General features: G+C 40.6%; 2 protein-coding genes across 2 annotated transcripts in view; one reads left to right on the top strand and one right to left on the bottom strand.

The window, feature by feature from the left end:
* The window catches only part of LOC126402131 (dihydropyridine-sensitive L-type skeletal muscle calcium channel subunit alpha-1-like), a 26,940-nt gene extending 22,705 nt beyond the window's left edge, over positions 1–4,235 (top strand). Inside the window, exons 40-45 of the mRNA XM_050063840.1 lie at positions 955–1,080; positions 1,217–1,425; positions 1,524–1,588; positions 1,872–1,918; positions 1,998–2,051; positions 2,603–4,235. Coding sequence (XP_049919797.1) covers positions 955–1,080; positions 1,217–1,425; positions 1,524–1,588; positions 1,872–1,918; positions 1,998–2,051; positions 2,603–2,920 — 819 coding nt within the window. The 3' untranslated portion in view covers positions 2,921–4,235. The remainder of the gene's footprint in view (positions 1–954; positions 1,081–1,216; positions 1,426–1,523; positions 1,589–1,871; positions 1,919–1,997; positions 2,052–2,602) is intronic.
* Positions 4,236–4,580: 345 nt separating this feature from the next.
* Positions 4,581–16,326, bottom strand: smc1a (structural maintenance of chromosomes 1A). The gene is made up of 26 exons (XM_050063841.1): positions 15,913–16,326; positions 15,057–15,245; positions 14,184–14,296; positions 13,513–13,716; positions 12,941–13,179; positions 12,560–12,818; positions 11,760–11,900; positions 11,582–11,664; positions 11,369–11,468; positions 10,800–10,907; positions 10,477–10,662; positions 10,134–10,313; positions 9,824–9,970; positions 9,487–9,624; positions 9,276–9,392; positions 9,087–9,193; positions 8,831–8,972; positions 7,977–8,122; positions 7,728–7,881; positions 7,529–7,636; positions 7,126–7,282; positions 6,879–7,033; positions 6,597–6,748; positions 6,405–6,474; positions 6,173–6,283; positions 4,581–5,510 (listed from the first exon to the last, which is right to left on the bottom strand). Exons 1-26 carry the CDS (start codon positions 16,019–16,021, stop codon positions 5,430–5,432), a joined length of 3,696 nt encoding a protein of 1,231 aa, XP_049919798.1. The 5' UTR covers positions 16,022–16,326; the 3' UTR covers positions 4,581–5,429.
* Positions 16,327–16,350: the final 24 nt, after the last annotated feature.

The following is a 16,350-nucleotide window of genomic DNA, read 5'->3' as shown; positions in this document are numbered from 1 at the left end:
TACTATGACTTTTTTTAATCCATTTTTTTATGACATACTATACTATGACTATTTATGAATTTTTTTAACCACATACTATACTATGACTGTTTTTAATCCATTTTTGTGACATTCCATGACTTTTTATATTTTTATGACATACTGTACTATGAAGTTTTATGAATTTTGATGACATACTATACAATGACTGTTTTTGATGATATTATTTATTACATACTATACTATGACTTTTTTTATTAACTTTTTTAACGGCATACTATACTATGACTTTTTATTAATTTTTTATGACATACTATACTATGACTTTTTTTATGATTTATGAGTCATAGTATGTCATAAAAATATCATCAAAAAAGTCATAGTTTAGTATGTCATGAAAACATAATAAAAAAAGTCATAGTATAGTATGTAATAAATAATATCATCAAAAACAGTCATTGTATAGTACGTCATCAAATGACTTTTTATGAATTTTTTATTGACATAACATACTATGCCTTTTTTGTGCAATACTATAGTATGGCTTCTTGATGACATTTTTGTTAAATACTTTAAAAATATTTTTCAATGCACAACTATACTATGACATTATTTATGATCTTCTTGTGAATTTTTTTTATGGCACACTATTCCATGACATTTGTTGTGATATAGTAGTCCCATATTATGCCATATTTTCATTACTTTTTAATGGGTTTTTTGTGACATACTGTTACTATATTACATTTTATGTGGCACTCTATGGCATGTTTCATGACATTTGATATTGTTTTTGGCATACTATACTATGACTTTTTTGTACATTACTTTTTTAAATGCAGCCTAACCCTGCATTTAACAGACCTTGCTTTTCTTACATCAGCAACCAACATCATCTTTCCTCTTCTGCCTCTCATTGTGAATAAGCATTTTGCTTTTGCTCTCCATTTTTACACATCTTCTATGTTTTTCTAGGCGGGCCTGAGGAGTATAGATGAAGAGGTGGCTCCAGAGATGCATAGGGCCATTTCAGGAGACCTGCAGAATGAGGAAGAGATGGACAGAGCTATGGAGGAGGCTGGGGAAGAGGCTCCCCACCAGGTGAGAAACACTGACTGCAACTTGGTAGAACAGATAAACATGTACAATACAGTGTGTTCAGAGTAACTGGTCAATTTATAGTGTACACCAATAAACAATACCCCTGCATGTGTACTTGTCTTGCCTGTATTTCCAGCGTATGCACGGTCTGTTTGGTAACCGGGGGGAAGCTTACTCTGCTGAGCCCGTCGACGCTCAGCCCCAGCAGATGACCAACCAGCGGCCACTTAAGTTCTCAGAGAGCCAGCCCGAGTCTCCACCAGACTCTGGTGCCTTGGAGCCCACTACTGAATTTTTCCCCACAAGTGCACCAAAAAGCAACACTAACAACAACGCCTTTGCAGAGTGAGCACCAAACACACTCCCATCTATTGAGAAGACCAAGTGACATGCGCTCAGGGTGAATATGTCTGATGGGTGACATTTTTTTTGTTGTCTTTCAGATTTTCATTTGAAAGAGAAGGTACACCCGAAGAGTTTTACAACCCCAATGAGGATGCTGAGCCAGGTAAGTCAACAAGTCTTTGGATAACAATCAAACTTAGACCGACAAGCTGATAATAAGACTACAAATACAAACAGCATGATAATTTAAGACTAAAGGCCCAAACACACTGAAAGCATATGACGCTGCAAACTTGTTACATGGGCCAAAATATAGAATTCAGGATCAGCAAATACTGGTTGAATTATATCTGGCTAATAACCAGGAACTGTACAGAAAGAAAAAAGGCATGGATTTTTCAGTTCCTCGAAATGACTTATGTTTTTCTTTCTTCTGCCGTGTTTAGACAACATGCGCTCCTGGAACTTCACAGTGAGAACAGACAGAACACAGGTACCAGTTTAACCAAGGCTGTTGATAATGCTAAACAGCTTATATGGACAAACTATAGATGCATATCTTGTCTTTACAGTTCCCTTATGAACCTGACTATGACCGTACCGCAGCTGATCAGCTCGTCCACGAGGTAAGTGAGAAAGGATCTCTGACTGTCCGCCTCTTATCACTCACTAATCACCCCCTCCATCAGCAGATGTTCGGGTTAAGGTTTATTTTTTATTTGGCTGGGACTGTGGATTGCTGAAATTCTGTTTTAGATCTTACACCCAGTGAGTTTTATCTGGGTCTAGGGCAGATTAAGAAAAACTCCATAAATCACAGTAATTATTTACAGACTAAATACATTTCTTTAGAAAACCTCATCAGTATTCAGTGTGAAAAAAGACTTCTCGCATGAATCAAAGCTGAGCTGTGAAGTGTTATCAAAATATTTCATTAAAATTCCAGGCTGGGTTTCCTTTAGAAAGATACTCACTGTGCGTCATGGATGTTGATCTGTAGCTGAGCCTGCATGCCTTCATCTGCAGGGCTCATTAAAGTATCACATTACCACTAACATTATTTAAAATGAAATTGTTGCATAAAAACATATAACTTAGCTGCATTATGGTTGATGCATTACCAGTAACAATAATGAGGAAATGTTACCATATGTAAGCATGATGTTTTCTTTTCCAGGCTCTCGTGCAGGGCGGTCTGGGCACTCTGGCCGAAGACCCCCGCTTTGTCTCTGTGGCTAAGCAAGAGATGGCTGATGCCATGCGCACAACTGTGGATGACATGGAAAGCGTAGCTCAGGGCATCCTCAGCGAACGCGCCGCCAGCGCCACTTCTGTCAAAAAGAGACGCCCCATCCCCATCCCTCCTTCTCCTCCTGCCCCTGCCGCGGCAGCACAGGAAACAGACCAGCCAGATCCGGCAGTGAGGAGAAAGAGACGTCCAATCCCCTCAGTTCCCTCCGTACAGAAGCCAGCTGAGGCCGGCTCCAACGTTTAGAGGATGTCACTTGAGTTTACGTGGTTATCTTGTGATTTCTTACACTTGCAGGTGGCTCCACCTCACCTCACTTTACTGAGCTTGTTGCCCCTGTGACACTCTGAATCTACTAGCCTGGCTCAAGGCCTAAAGGCAGGTTGGCTCAGGTTTAACATGTTGTCAAGTGTGGTTGAATCTTAACCAAAAAGAAACAATATAATCTGATGATGAAACATCTTAATTTTCAGATTTATTGAAGGTAATAAAAATACTAACTCATCTCAGAGCGAACAGATTGACGCACTTCTTTCTTTGTTGCGTTTGTGGACGTTATCCATTCCAAATGACTTATGGGACAAACATGTGAGTGAGCTGAGTGTCTTACTGAAGCCTCACTGAGGGAGGTAGGATAGTGGTGACTGACGACTAAAATAACTTACTGGATACAGGGAGCATGCAGCCGAATTTAGTGTGCTGCAGGAGGAAAGTGGGAAAAGACTTTGAAGAAACGAAGACGTGAGTTTCTGTTCATCCAGGCCCAGAAAAGTTCAACTGAGTATTCAGTTCATGTTTTTTTTTTAAAGGGCTCTGGTGTTAATACGACGATGCAAGTTTGAGCATTTTTTCTTTGTTGATAAATCAGCGTCCTCGGATCAGTTGGTACTTGCTGTATTTCAACCTTTTATTACCGAGTTTTCTCCTGCTCACCACTGCTCTTGTGTGCAGTTGGTGTCCGCAGATTTTACAGAGGAAATTTTTTTTTTTATTATTTTGGACACAGAGGTACATTTAATCTCTTATTAATTGTCCAAAAGTTTTAGCTGTATTGAAGTATTTGTCGATATACAGCCATGCTGTAGTCAGGGAGTATTTTTTTTTTTCCAAGTCACTCTACTGCTACAGATATTCAGTGTTTTTCATTTACATAAATATGTGAAACCTTTGAGTTAAGGACATGAAGTTTGACCCGTACAGATAATGTCTCTTCAGCATACCTGGAGTATGGTGGATTTAGCTTTACAGCTCACTGGGGCTTACTGTACAACTAGTTTTATTAATAATTGCATGGGCATAATTTACTGCACTTGTTTCATGTTTTGTGCCTCAATGCAAACAGTGACAGGCCAGACGGAGGAATTGTTTTTTTTTACATTATCTTCTGATCAGCCTGTGTTTTGCTGTCATACGTTCACTGTGTTGCACGGTTTTGGAGACAGTCTGAGTGAGCTTCATAGCTCAACCTCGAGTCTCCTTCACTTCTGGATCTATGCCATTACGGTTGATGTTACGTTGGTGTTTTCGCCGTGGCAAAAGAAATAAATCATCCAAACATTCATTGCTGTGTTAGTTTTCTTTCTACAAACAAGGCAAAGGTGGACATCTGACAACACACGCTGTGATTTGGAGAGAGAAAAACACTCCTCATACAACAGGTGAGTTTCAAAACTAATGATAGAAATACCTTGAAGATAGGTGAATACTTTGGAAGCTGCCTCACGCAGAAGTTACAGTGTGAAAACTGAGAGCCTCTAAAAATAGTCTCACCGAGCAAAGCACAGACTCCCCCTTATGGAATGGAAACTAACACAGCAGGATGCATTCTGCACTGTAGCTTCAAATAAAAGGAAGAAAATTCCTTAAAAGTGATTCACAAAGCCGTAAAAGTAAAACTGAAAAGAGCTTAAATAATTCAAATTTTATTTATTGAGGCAAAGCAATCAATAAAACAGATCTGACAGAATAGCTCATGTTGAATTTTTCATTTTCCCAAAGCCGAATCAGAATGTCACTCAAGGAATAAATAGAGACTGTTGTTGTTCATACAGCTGCACAACGTCAGCACATTTCCTTTGACGTAATCTGATGACAGTTTTGACAAAGCTCCATGATCTCATTATAGCACTGCCAGCTGCAGCTCACTAGGGGGTTTCTTTAGCTATCACACACGGGAATGTATCCACCATACTGTAACAACTGTTTCCTGATTAAGCTTTTAAAAAAAAAAGGTAGCACATGAAAATGCAAAGACATCTTTCAGTACGCACAAAAGATGACAGTCAAAGGCTTTAAAGCACACCATTGAAAAGAGGGCCATAAACAGTATAAAAGCTTTTGAGAACAAAAACTTGTTTCAGGTATATTCAACACATTTTGTCACGTGATACAAATTCTACAGTCTGTTAAAAAGGTTCGATTCCCTCACATTTGATTATAATTGATTTTTATGGATTATTATAATCAGTCTTGTATGGCCTAATTGAAAATGGGTGGGCTTTTATAAATGTACATACATCCTGGTTGTTGCGGTCTATAAAGAACAACCCCCCACAACTAAAAAATTCTGACTAATTCACTACTCTAACATAACCCAAAAAAACGAACAAACAAAAACATTTAAAAAAAACATTAGGAAATAACATGTGGGACCTAATGAATACATGATCTGTGACTATAGAATACATTAGTAATCCAGAAAGAGTAGCTGATGAACGTCCAACTTGCCAAAATGCCTTTGTTGGGAGTGCTCATCCTATTCATTCGGATTTGGGTTGGCATCAGGATACTGGGAGAGGTCAAAGGTGAGCACTTTGCTGATGACACAATCTCCTTGCTGTGAGTGGAAGAGAAAGAAAAGCAGTTAATACAGTTATCAAATGCACAGCACATGTTTTTAATGTGCATTAATTTAAAGGTATACTATACACAGAAATGGATCATATAGTGTCTATTTTTTTTTAAATTAATTTAACTACGATGTACAGCAAACGGCGTTAAAAAGAATACTCTATTTTTAAGTATATTAGCCATACTGTATAATGGCTACTTTGTTTCCTACAGGGCTTCCACTTTGGGGTCTTGATCAACCTGTCAGCATTTATCTTGCCACAAACTGGCAGTTGCTTAGTAACGCAATGCCTTGCTGTAGTCTGTAGATATTCATTTACCCACATTACAAAAACTCTGTGAAAAAGTTTTAAGTTTCACAGCGCTGTGCGGGGTCCACAAACTGAAGAAACATCCCACACAATCCCAAAATCAAAGCTCACTGTCTTTGTTTTGCCTGTGACTCACACAACCCCAAGCTGTACATGCACTGCATGTGTAGCCAGTAAAAAGATTCACATCGCTCCTAAGTCGTGTCTTAAATGGAGCCAAAGCATAAAGCCATTCTTTGAGAAACAGAATTCAATGCCTTTTAAGACCTGCAGATACGCAGTCAAAGCTTCATGGCTGTATTTTATCATTTTGCATAGACAATATTGAGAAACCCACCTCTGGATAAACACCAATGAGCGAGTCTGCCTTGGTGTAGAATTCCTCCTTGAGAGAAATGACGATGGCCTGGAAGTTCTGCACCGATTGGTCTTTGATGTAATTGGCCACCTTGAGGGTACAGAGGGAAGTTATAAGTTGTTGTTTCGATTTAATGTGATGAGCAGCATTAATAAAACAAAAACACTGATTGATAAAAAGTCACTGAATCAAATACAATTCCTGAACAGACCTTGCCAATGTTAGTGTTGTCCAGAGCAGCGTCAATCTCATCCAGGACAAAGAAGGGGGCGGGTTTGTAGCTAGAGACAAGCAGGAGAAATGCTGTTAACAATCTTCCAGTGGTGCAGAAGTCATCATCAGCTTTCAAGCAATGCAAATAACCAAACATGTATTAATACTTGGCACTCATCTGTTGTTTTACCTGTGAATAGCAAAGAGCAGAGCCAGGGCAGCTACTGTCTTCTCTCCTCCAGACAGGTTGTCCATGGGTCTGAACCTCTTTCCCGGAGCCACACAGTTATAGTTGATGCCATCCAGGTATGGCTCCTCTGGGTTTTCTGGGCCCAGGAAAGCCTACAGAAGGGACATATTCATTGTAAAAAGTTCCAACAAATAACACCAAATTTAAAGTCCAAGTTCATGATCTGTGACTTGTGTTTTACTGTCACAGCATAAACCACAGTGTGTACTGACTGAGCCATACCTGGGCACTGCTGTTGCGTGACAGGGCCTTGTAGATCTCATCGATGTTGGTGGCCACAGACTCAAAGCAGTTATTGAAACGATCAAACCTTTCCTTCTTGATCTGCTCAAAGGCTTGCTTGGCCTTCTTGGCTCTCTTACGAGCAGCCTCAAACTCTGAGGGGAAGGACAGAAACAAACCATGAGATCACAAAGGGATAACATTCTCTGATTTAATCCCAACCTCGAGCATTATCCTCCCATCTCACCGTCACTGGTCTCTTGGAACTTGTCCCTGACACTCTCGAGCTTCTCCATGGCCTTCATGTTGGGTGCGCTGATCCTCTGTAGGATACTCTGCTGCTCATTGAGACGCTGCTGCAGTGTGTTTGTCTCCGCCTTGATTTCTTCCTCTGACAGTGCATCCTGTGTGACGACAAAGAGGATTAAAAAAAGTGTACCTATAGATGCTACATCTTTGCTGCAAAGAGTTCCTTTTTAGTATGTTGTTGAGCACTTTGTTACTGCGTAAAGAGAAGTGCTATATTATTGTTAATGTACCCTAGAAAACAACACATCCAGAGAGCTGACATCACAGTTTAATTAAATGAAGAGAGGAGGTCAAGTTGGACTGATTACATGTAAAGTAATGGTGTCATGTGGACAAGCTACCTTAAGGTCTTCAGACAGGTTGCTGTAGTCGATCTCTATGAGAGCCTCTTTAGCGAGAACACTGCTGGACGTCCTCTGGCTGCTCGACTCATCTGTCTGGGAGCTTCCCTGGAACAGCAAAACAAAAGAAGGATGTAATTTGCTGTTTCACTCCCAATGATATAAAGGTTAGCGCCTGTATGAGTGTGTCTGCGTGTACCTCTCCCTGGCTGATATCATCCATTGTTCCAGAGCGGAGAGGCAACCTGATGTCCTGCATTTTGCAGGCTTGCAGTAAGTTGTGACGGTCGCTGCGCTTCTGCTCCAGTTTGGTCTCAATGGCTGTGACCTCCTTCTGGAGCTGAGTCAACTCTCTGAGAGATACAAAAACATTTGTAGCACAATTTAGAGGTAATCTTTATTTGAAGTAAAAAATAGTAAACTTCATGTGCAGTTTGCAGCCACTGACTTGTTGGCGCCACCCAGTTTTTTGCGGATCTCCTCCATGTCGTGGTTCTTATCGTTGACTTCAGATTTCTTGGTGAGGTGCTGGTTCTTTAGGTCCTGCAGTTGGGCCATTGTCTCATCAATGATCTTCATGTGTCTGTGCTCCTCCTGCAAGAAGATAAGAAAGATGAGGAAAAAGACACAAGTGAGGATTAACTTGTGGTCAAAATTGAGAACAAGTGGAAACCTCATATAGTGATCACGTCTATCCATGTCAAATTGATCACTATAAGCTGATGGTAGTTCTTCTGTTTCTTGATTTCTCATGCAGATTACCATTTGAATTACATTTGTATATCTATTAAATGAATAAATGTTAAGAAAAGTTTGACATTTACTGTGTGTTTACTGTGCAGTTTCTTAAACAATGTTTTTTTCTTCTTAATCGCTCAAACCAGCTTATGGAGCTTTGAAAGTGTCCTCTTGCCAATTCTCTTGCTTGTCCCTCACCAAGAGCCCGTTCAAGGTGACCGGGAGTTATTAATCCGCTTGACAAGGGCGGCTTCAACCACAGTTGCTTTCTCTGTTCTCATTTCTTTTCCATCTCCATCACTAGCAGCCATAAGCTTAGAGACGACAGTTTTAATTGAGAGAAAGACTTTGTTTTTCCTGTCATGATTTCAATGTGCATGCAGCAGCAGCCTCAGGTAGCCAGATGGAAGCAGACAGGTTACTAAGAGGCAAAGGGCCACAGGAGTAAAGTTAAAAAAATAAAAAATAAATTAAATGAATTAGGATTCTGTCCCAAGCTCTTTGATCCATCTTAGCGTTTGATCACTGTAAGTTAAGTTTTCATCTTTCACTTTGCGTCTTTACCTTCTTTAGTCGCTCTATTTCGGCCTCGTCCTTCTTGACGGTCTGCTCCCACATCATGACTTTCTCCTGGTCCTCCTTCAGCTGATTCTTCTCGTAGTCCACCTGGATACCCAGGCGGGTTTTCTGGGTCTCAAATTCAAGACTGGAAAAAAAAAAAGTGTGTGTGTGGCCGGTTAGACAAAATAGGAAATCTTCGACAGGTTAACACACAATGTGGAAAGAAGTGACCCTTGGCTGCACTCATTACTCAACTCACCGCTTCTTAGCGATCTCATTCTGCCTCTTCACCTTCTCCTCCTCGAACTCTCGGATGTTCCTCACTCCGATCTCCTTACAGAACTCAACAAACACCTCATCCTCCACCTGGATAACAAGAACATTTATAGTGACATTACTGGAGTGACAGACAGGCTTCTTAATGGACCTCACTTGGTGTGAGTCTCACCAGGTTCATGCGGTCTCGCAGGTCCGTGATCTCCCTCTCACGAGACTGGATGATCCTCTTGATGTCGTTGATGCGGGGGCCAAAGTTTGCCAATTCACTCTCCAGCTTAGACTTCTCCTGCATGACACAAATGAAACAAGTTTAAATGCAACAGTCACTATAGCAATAACAATCAGGAAGAGGAAAATACTGAGGTGTAACCAGGTCGTACCTGCATGTTGAGGGAGAGGTGACGGGTTTTGGTCTGTTCCAGATCACTCTGGGAGTATTTGAGTCTCATCTGCAGACCGTGGGCCTGAGACTGCACCTGACGCAGCTCCGCCTCCTTCCTCTTGGCCTTCATTTGCTCCTACAGAGAAAAACATTACATGGAAATTGTTGTGAATTTACTCTGACAATCCACCAAACTGCAGTCATTGTCTACAGATCCAAAACAATTCCCATTTTGAGGTTTGTCCAGGAGCTGTAAACTGCAATCCAACAAACATTTTGACTCAAAGAGCTTTTAAAAATATCCTGATAACTAACAGACAAATAATCAAAGTTACCTTGAGCTCTTCAGTGAGTTTTTCTTTCTTCTCCTTGAGCTTATCCACTGCCTTCTCATCCCAACGCCTGGCCTTAGCCTTCAGGTCACTGGCTCCTCCAGAGATGACACCGGACTTCTGGAAAAGAGTACCATCCAGGGCTACCGTCTGGACACAGAGAGAAAAAGAATAGGTTAGATGGCAGACAACATTCACATCTTACAAATCATCAGGTTGACAGGCAAACTTTTCAATTCTTCCATCTTCATGACACAAAAATGTTGAGAATAGATGTAAAACCTCAGTTAGTGCCCTAAATAAGGCCAAATACCTTGTGTCTGTATGGCCCTCCGAAAGCGATCCTTCGTGCATCCTCTACGTTCTCACAGACCAGGGCGTTGCCACAAGCATACTGCAGGGCTTTCTTGATGTGGGGAGGCTCATAGCGAATCACGTCAATCACCAGTTTGGCTCCTCGTAGTTCTCTCAGCTTCTCATCTGTTGGTTTCACCTTTGATACAACAAGAAGCAAAGCAAAAGATCACATTAACTTCTTCTTCCTTAAGTCTGTTAAAATCTGATGTTTTCATGCAAGATTGCCACTTAAATATTGTGTACTCCGACCACTCCAAGGACTCCTGAGTGGAGATGTCATGTGTACTTCTAGTATTCACCTCGAGGTAGTCGAGAGGAAGGAAGGTCTCGGGCTCTCCTCTCTGCTCCTTGATGTACTGAATACAATCTCTTCCAGTCTTCTCAGAGTCAACAATGATGGCGTCCATGTTCTTACCCAACACCTTGGTCACAGCAATCTGATACTTCTTCTGAGTGGGCTGGCACAGGTCGATCAGACGACCGTACTGCAGAAAGACAGCGAGCAGCATATTTATACCTCAATGCTTTAATCAAATAAAATAGGGAAGCAAAAAAACTGTAGTCTTGCGTGCAAAAGTAAATTAGATAATACTGTGTTGAATACTGATCGCAGGGGCCTTACCACAGAGCCAGGGTAGAGTCTTTTGATACTCTCCATGATCTCAGCCTTGCGCTGCTGGCGACTGTTCTCCTGCCTGTCAATTCTGGCGTCTCCCAGCTGCTCCATTACCTACAGCAAGAGCCAATAATAATGGGATTCGTTATAGACTTTTTCACAGCTGACATTTTCACTTGTCAAATGCGGTTGTAACTAATAACATTATCAATAGGAGTGTCAGTGCCAGGCCCCGGGATTGTACATGATGGCCCACTGGCTTGGATTACTGGCACACCTTACCATCATTTATTTTATGGGTCACACTTTTCCTTGGTTTCTGGAAAATGTCTGCAGTGAAAAACATCTAGTTATTCACATGGAGACATTTAGATTTCTCCTGCTCACTTCCAGGGCTCAGATTGGCTATTGATGCTGTTTGCTTAAGGACATCGTTACTCTTACAGGGTAAAACTTGAAGTCATGGACATGAACTCAAGGATTTTCAGAGAAAGGTCTCTACAAGTACAGCACAGATAAGATGACAGCACTTGAAGTCAAACGCTTTTCTTCGCCTGCGCGTGTGTCTTAAGTACCTGGTTAAGTTCCATGTTGATCTCATCAATTCTCCTCTTGGCCATTTCCACCTCTTCAGTCAGCTCCTCCTCCATGCGCTTCTGTTCATCCAGTGACTGCCTGAAGGGTAAAAGGACAAAAGAGTGAATGAAGGAGCATAATGGAGAAACCTATAAAAATCAATAAGCTGAACATATTACTGTTCAAACCCTACAAATATAGGAGCAGCATACCTGCTGGTGGTGATGTAATCCTCTAATTTCTCAATACGTTTCTGGTTTTCCTCAATTTCACGGATCTTCTGTTTTATTTTAGCCTGGAGAGAAACAACAGAACTCATTACATGCATTCAAATCAATTAAAATCAATTTAGTCAGACGCAAGCAAACCTGCCAGCATCATCTTATTTACCTCTGTCTCCACTTTCTTCCTCTCCTCCAAGTCGAGGCGGTCCTGGTCGGCCTTCTGGTCGCGGTTGAACTTCTCCAGCTCCTGTGCCAGTGTGGCAGCACGTTTACTGGCCTCCTCCTTCAGACGATGGTACTGCTTGACCTGGGGGAGAAAGACAAACAGTGGGTTATATAAAGCTCAGTCTCATATAGCCAAACCTTCTTGCACTGTGTCAGTGCTGGAGAAGATCTGGCTGAACCTATCATAATCCAGCACTAAGGGAAAAACACTCTGAGTTGTTTTTATTTCTTTAAACCTGCCACAATCATCTTGGGTGGTGCTAAGCTCGGGATGCACCGGTCCCTTACTAGTTTCACATAGCGACGGGAATTTTGAAAGCAGTAACACGCTTCCTGCATGATACCATCTAACACAGGCAGCCAATGACAGGCTTCATTCCCCCACAGTCTGCATCCAGTGAGCCAGACTACATAAATATAGATATGTCTACATTTTAATATCAATCTGATTTAATGACATCATGACAAAAATTTGAGAAACAATTTGCACACCAAAACCTGGAATGTGCATGTGCTAGCTTTCCAATTATACCATCATCTTAATGTCAAACCACTAAAGAAATTCTTTTATTAAAAACTACAGTCTTTTTTACTGCATGACATCCTGAAGAATTGGTGCCAGTGTACTAGAATTTCAATTGCATAAACTAAATAAAATTCTGTAAATGATAAATTATTGAATCACAATAAATTATAAATTGCGGTGCCCTTAAACGTGTCCAACATTCTAACATATCAGACCTGGTTTTCCTCGAGGGTAAGGTCCTGGCCCTGGCTCTGCGCCTCCTCCTCCATGCGCTCCTCAAACTCTTGCTTGGCCAGCTCCACAGCCCTCATCTCTTTATCCAGCTCATCCATGTCCCCCTTGCGTTTCTTGTACATCTTCTGGGCATTTTGCAATGACTTGCGCGCTGCCTCGAGCTTCTTGATCTTGTGTGAGGTGTTCTCTTTGGCCTTGATGTACTGCGGCCTCTTTTGGTTTAACTCAGAGTCTTTCTCTCTGTGGGCAGATTAAGGTGATTAACAAAGCCCCTGGTTTTAAATGGCATTAGTTATAGAGTAGATCATCTGAGAAGTACATCAAGCGAACTGTGAGAAGGCCATCATGTCATTGTTACTTACTTGATTTCTTTCTCAATGGTCTGCTGCTCTCTCATCAGCCTGCCCAGCTCCTTCTTCTTGTCCTTCAGCTCCTCCTCCACATGGTCCATCTTTTTGCGGTCCTTATCGATCTCCTTGTTCCGCTGGCCTAGCTCTTTGTTCAGCTTTTCAATCTCAGTCTCGTTGTGGTACAGCTTGAAGAGCTGCAACTGAACACTAGCCCTGGCCACTTCATCTTTCAGACGCTGGTATCGCTCGGCCTGGTGGAATGATGGGATAAGACAAAAAGACAGACGGTGGGATGAGTTAAATTCTACATGTTTTGTATGATGATGACCTTTATTTAACCAGGAAAGAGACACTGAAATTAAAAATATCCTTTCCAAGAGTGTCATGGCCAAAATAGCAGGTTGAAGACAAATAACATAAGACAGACTGGTAATGAAATTACAAAACTATCCAGAAGCAAATCTTACCAACTAACCCTTAGTGCAGGTTCAATCTTAAAATCAAGGATCAAAAGTTACATTAAACACTTCAGTTAAAGAAGGACACAAATACATAGTAAAAGTGAAAGTAATTGAAATATATACCTCCTCTTTCTCTTGCTTGGCTTCTTTGCGCTCAGCAGCAATGTTTTTCTTACGATGGTAATTAAACTGTGTGTCCTCCTCTGCTTTCACCATTTCCTTCTTCCTGCGGTCGTACTCCTGGGCCAGCTCTCCAGAACGTGAGATTTCCTCAAACAGAGCTGTGCGCTCCTTGGGGTTCTTCATGGCAATAGACTCCACAGCTCCCTGCAGGGACAAGAAGCAGGTTATAAAACTACAGTAACTGCCAAGACAATGTTAGAAAATATTGATTTAACACTATAAAATGTATATATTGGGTTTCTAATTTCATTAGCCAAGTCAAAATTAAAAATGCTGTGATACATAGGGAGGGCATATGCACGACATAATCACACCACAGAGAGCACCGGGATAAAATGAGGGGAAAAAAAGCTATCCCAAAACCAAGTTTGTTTGTCGCAAGAATTACCTTTAATCATCAATTATTCAATATTTTCAGTAAAAAATAAAGCATGTTTTAAATTTGTGCAATCTCCATCTTAAAAATACAATAAAAAACTTCAAATCATGATAACCAACACTTCTTAACTGTACTGAAATCACTGAAAAACACAATATACTAGAGAAACATTATTACAGAACGCCAAAGAATAAAATACTCTTTTAAAATGTTTTTAGGTTTTCAGTCTCACCTGGAAGACCAGGAAGTTTCTAGCCTTGATCAGAATACCAAGTTTTTCCAGCTCTTCACTGTATTCAGGCAGGCCCACCACTTTGTTGTTGATGCGGTACTCAGAGGAGGAACCTGATGCACACGCGACATGCACATTACAAGAGATAAAACATCAGTATCATTAGCTTATCAAAGCACATACAAGATGGCTGCAAAGGTCTTTCAATAAACTTTCCCAATTAAAGAGAGCTGTCTTATAGTAAACATAAGTTTGCATAACATGTGTTACCTAACTAGCTTTGATGATGTAATGACAAAAAAATAAAGTTCTGCTATGCAAAATGTGACATCTCTGACTACTAGCAGGATTTTGAGGCAATGCTTCAAAATATTTTATATAGGGCTGCAAATATCTATTATTGAAATTGCATTGTGGCCAAGTGCAATATCCAAATTGCAGGAGCTACAATTTAAAAAAGTAAAATGTGTCATAACAAAAGTGATGCTACAGAGAAGCCCCAACTTTAAATTCATATTGCAGACATAAGTGAACATGCTTGTTTGGTAGAGACACAGGCAAAAATTACATTATCATAACTTTTATGTTTTTTTTTTTCAAGTGAAAATGAAATGCAAAAATTGCCATTCCCAGTTAAGTCTTTAAGCAGAATATGATTGTTTTACACTCATTGTTGTGCAGCTGTACTTGGACATTTGGGCTCATAGAAGCCCTGATGCAACATTAAATTTTTTTTCAATGCTGCAGAGTTCATGCCTTCTACTTTCTGGTACGAGTGAAAGAAGTTTTTTGACCTCTGTTTTTCATTTCACACATATACAAATGTTTGAAACTGAAGCTGACATTCCGACATGACTGAATGGTGGTTCGTACCAATGATGGCCCTTGTAAAGGCGCGCTCCTCTCCATTATCCTCCTGGTACACCATGCTGACAAAAGCTCTGTTGGCAGCTGGCTTCCCTACGGGTGCTCCGTGGATCAGATCCTTCAGAGTCTTCACACGCAGGTTGCTGGTCTTTTCTGCCAACACGAAGCTGATGGCATCCATAAGGTTGGACTTTCCTACAACAGCAGCATTCAGACTTTTAGTAACTCATACAAAGCCAATATGAAAGCATGACATATACAAACATGAGTTAAACCTAAGTTTATCTTTATGAACTTTCTAATGTGCAGATTTCTGGTCAATTCTTGTTTGTTTAGTTAACTCTTTGTCAGAAAGGTGCTGATTCACATCTGGTAATTTTAAAAACTGTAGCTGATTGTAATGTTGCATTGGATGGTGTAAGAAGGAGGGGTCTTTCCAAGATTTTGTTCTCCTGTGTAAAGCACGTTGGAAATAATCTATAAATGTCTACAAAAATAATATATACTAAACTTTGCAAGAGAAAATGTGATCATTTTAAAAGTTTACACAGACAACATAATGTTTGATCATGTTCACATCAAATTGAATGATGATGATGTTGTTGACAGACACAGATAGCAACACAAAACACACTGCAATTAACAACAAAGTGCAGAGTCGTAATGTTAAACAGTAGGTGTAGTTAATGTTTATAGGCATCAAGCTGCTTGCCATCAAACCAGACATAAATTCAATGCATAAACCATAAGTTGTGATATCCAAAAACAGTGGAGCATTAACGTTACTGCACTGTTTACCGTTAGCCAAAGCTAGCAAGCAGTTTGCATTAGCCGCGAGTTAACATTTGCAATCATAACATACCAGATCCATTGGGTCCGATGATTGCAGTGAACTTATGAAAGGGTCCAATGATCTGTCTTCCTTTATACGACTTGAAGTTTTCGATCTCTATCAGTTTTAAATAACCCATCTTCGTTGTATTTGTGCCGCTGCTCTGGAAAAAAACTGCAGTGAATTTTAGCTAGCACAATGTTAGCTAGCTAATGCTAACAACCAATAGGTTACCGAACAAGCAACCTCAAAGACGAAAGACTGCGCGCAAATGAATGAACCCCTCTGTTCAGTCTAGTGCTGGCCTATGCATATGCCACATTATGAAGTGCATGTTTGGTTTCGTAACCTAAATAGCTTCATAATCTCGAATCAAATAGACGCGATGCGGTAGTGACAACAATGCGCCATTTTACAATCCAGCAGGAAGACCCCTCGAGCGCGCGAGATACAAAACCTCACAGTTTA

This window comes from Epinephelus moara, chromosome 16 (genome assembly GCF_006386435.1).
Source record: "Epinephelus moara isolate mb chromosome 16, YSFRI_EMoa_1.0, whole genome shotgun sequence".
Taxonomy (NCBI): Eukaryota; Metazoa; Chordata; class Actinopteri; order Perciformes; family Serranidae; genus Epinephelus; species Epinephelus moara.
Note: the sequence above shows the minus strand (reverse complement) of the source record. Positions and strands in the feature narration are given on the sequence as shown.

Coding starts and splice junctions, on each gene's coding strand:
- smc1a (XM_050063841.1), bottom strand. CDS start 16,021: ATGGGTTATTTAAAACTGATAGAGATCGAAAACTTCAAGTCGTATAAA. Junction 14,297..15,056: donor CTTTACAAGGGCCATCATTG/GTACGAACCACC, acceptor CGTGTGCATCAG/GTTCCTCCTCTGAGTACCGC. Junction 11,901..12,559: donor TTACCCTCGAGGAAAACCAG/GTCTGATATGTT, acceptor TTTCTCCCCCAG/GTCAAGCAGTACCATCGTCT.